The sequence below is a fragment of the Nerophis lumbriciformis genome, linkage group LG29, assembly GCF_033978685.3.
Source record: "Nerophis lumbriciformis linkage group LG29, RoL_Nlum_v2.1, whole genome shotgun sequence".
In the NCBI taxonomy this organism is placed as follows: domain Eukaryota; kingdom Metazoa; phylum Chordata; class Actinopteri; order Syngnathiformes; family Syngnathidae; genus Nerophis; species Nerophis lumbriciformis.
This window is the reverse complement of record NC_084576.2, coordinates 6,357,501-6,360,000: the sequence shown is the minus strand read 5'-3', so window position 1 is coordinate 6,360,000 and position 2,500 is coordinate 6,357,501. Positions and strand designations below refer to the sequence as shown.

The 2,500-nt window shown below is 47.9% G+C and overlaps 1 protein-coding gene across 5 annotated transcripts in view; it reads left to right on the top strand.

Annotated features, from left to right (window-relative positions):
* The window catches only part of slc4a11 (solute carrier family 4 member 11), a 409,353-nt gene that overhangs the window by 193,899 nt on the left and 212,954 nt on the right, over positions 1-2,500 (top strand). For all 5 annotated transcript variants that reach the window (XM_061925140.2, XM_061925138.2, XM_061925141.2 and 2 more), the window contains exon 4: positions 1,048-1,091. In XM_061925140.2, the coding sequence (XP_061781124.1) occupies positions 1,048-1,091 (44 nt within the window). The remainder of the gene's footprint in view (positions 1-1,047; positions 1,092-2,500) is intronic.

Here is a 2,500-nt window from a genome sequence, read left to right as displayed (position 1 = left end):
GTCACCGATTCTGTTCATAACTTTTATGGACAGAATTTCTAGGCGCAGTCAAGGCGTTGAGGGGATCTGGTTTGGTGGCTGCAGGATTAGGTCTCTGCTTTTTGCAGATGATGTGGTCCTGATGGCTTCATCTGGCCAGGATCTTCAGCTCTCACTGGATCGGTTCGCAGCTGAGTGTGAAGCGACTGGGATGAGAATCAGCACCTCCAAGTCCGAGTCCATGGTTCTCGCCCGGAAAAGGGTGGAGTGCCATCTCCGGGTTGGGGAGGAGATCTTGCCCCAAGTGGAGGAGTTCAAGTACCTCGGAGTCTTGTTCACGAGTGGGGGAAGAGTGGATCGTGAGATCGACAGGCGGATCGGTGCGGCGTCTTCAGTAATGCGGACGCTGTATCGATCCGTTGTGGTGAAGAAGGAGCTGAGCCGGAAGGCAAAGCTCTCGATTTACCGGTCGATCTACGTTCCCATCCTCACCTATGGTCATGAGCTTTGGGTCATGACCGAAAGGACAAGATCTCGGGTACAAGCGGCCGAAATGAGTTTCCTCCGCCGAGTGGCGGGGCTCTCCCTTAGAGATAGGGTGAGAAGCTCTGTCATTCGGGGGGAGCTCAAAGTAAAGCCGCTGCTCCTCCACATCGAGAGGAGCCAGATGAGGTGGTCCGGGCATCTGGTCAGGATGCCACCCGAACGCCTCCCTAGGAAGGTGTTTCGGGCACGTCCGACCGGTAGGAGGCCACGGGGAAGACCCAGGACACGCTGGGAAGACTATGTCTCCCGGCTGGCCTGGGAACGCCTCGGGATCCCCCGGGAGGAGCTGGACGAAGTGGCTGAGGAGAGGGAAGTCTGGGCTTCCCTGCTTAAGCTGCTGCCCCCGCGACCCGACCTCGGATAAGCGGAAGAAGATGGATGGATGGATGGATATTATTTTGTGTCAGTGTTTATATACACAACTTCCAAATGAGGATTTGTGAGCAGTTTTGAATACATTACGTGGAATATTTGCGGTAATAATGTTACAATCATTTCACTTTTTGTCCTGTCTCCACACAGAAAGCGACGACTCGGGCTGCGTGCTGCTCAACACGTCCAGGAAGGTAAGCCTCGAAAAAGTCAGTTAATAAAAAATTTTAAAAAAAATCCTGCTGATGTTTTAACGAGCTCTCTGCAGCCTTTGGAAAGTCGCCGCCTGTTTAACCGAGATGCAAAGCTGCTCGTTAGCGGCGAGGGAAAGAGAACGTTAGCTCTGTGTACGGCCATGTGCACACGCCGAGGCATTAAAGACGGCGTCATGCTAATCTGTGCCAAAGGTTTAGAGCAAAACAGTTTGATGCGAATCCTTGCGCTCTTACAGTTTGCTTTTGATGTTGTTCAGTCCCAGTTGACTCCGCTTAGACAAGTGCTAAATAAAGAGAGATCTAAGGTGATGTTATTTTCAAATGGCAAACGACTGCCATTGAATACTCTGAAAATAAAACGCTCCTACGCTGCGTGGGTGTAAAAATAGCTAAGCTAGAGGAATCGCTATTGGTTCAAAAAATGGCGACGCTAGCGCCATGCTACTGGGGAATGTAGTTACGCTACGTAGCGTCACTACTTGTGGCGCGCTACTGCCCATCACTGCTTCCTGGTAGCATGGCTAACTTCTGTTTGATTCTGCTTTTGCTGTGTTTGTAGCGTTGAAGTACAAAACTTACCAAATGTTTTTTTTAGAAACAATGCAACCCCCTAAATCTTGCTCAGTAGCATCCCTGCTGGATCTTGAGCAATAGCTGCCACAAGTTGCCTCGATATTGAAGCTATTATCATATATGTATATCTGATTTATAACACCAAAGACTGACAAAGTTTGCGAGTAAATAGATATGATCAAAATAGTATCAATCTCACTGAGATTCCAGAGCCATTTTGAGAGTTAAGGAACAAGCAAGTCACATAATCCGTGAAGTAGAGAAGGAACCACAGATCCCTTCCCCATCAACAACAATGCTAAACAGACTTTGTGAGAGCCAACAACGATTACTTTGGGAAAAATGATGATCCAGAACCTTATATTTTTGAGCCCGAACACAAAGAGGATGAGCAATAAGTTTTAGAAGCCGAGTGCTAAACAGATGTAGCTTTATTGAAACACTACAGCATTAGCAGCATTGCTAGGTGCTAAACATGCAAACTAACCATGATAAAATAAACACTTACTGTACAATTTCCACGCTCGCTGGGATGCCGACCGACGGGATGCTCACATAATCCCGTATAGATGAAGAATAGAGATGCGCGGATAGGCAATTTATTTCATCCGCAACCGCGTCAGAAAGTCGTCAACCATCCGCCATCCACCCGATGTAACGTTTGATCAGAACTGCACCCGCCCGCCATCCGCCCGTTGTTATATATCTAATATTAATTTAAAAAAAAAAAAAGGGTGAAAACTACGCGAATTGCACCTTGTGCAGACAAGATTTTTCGATCGGACACGGAGGAATTAGCGATGTAAAAGACCACG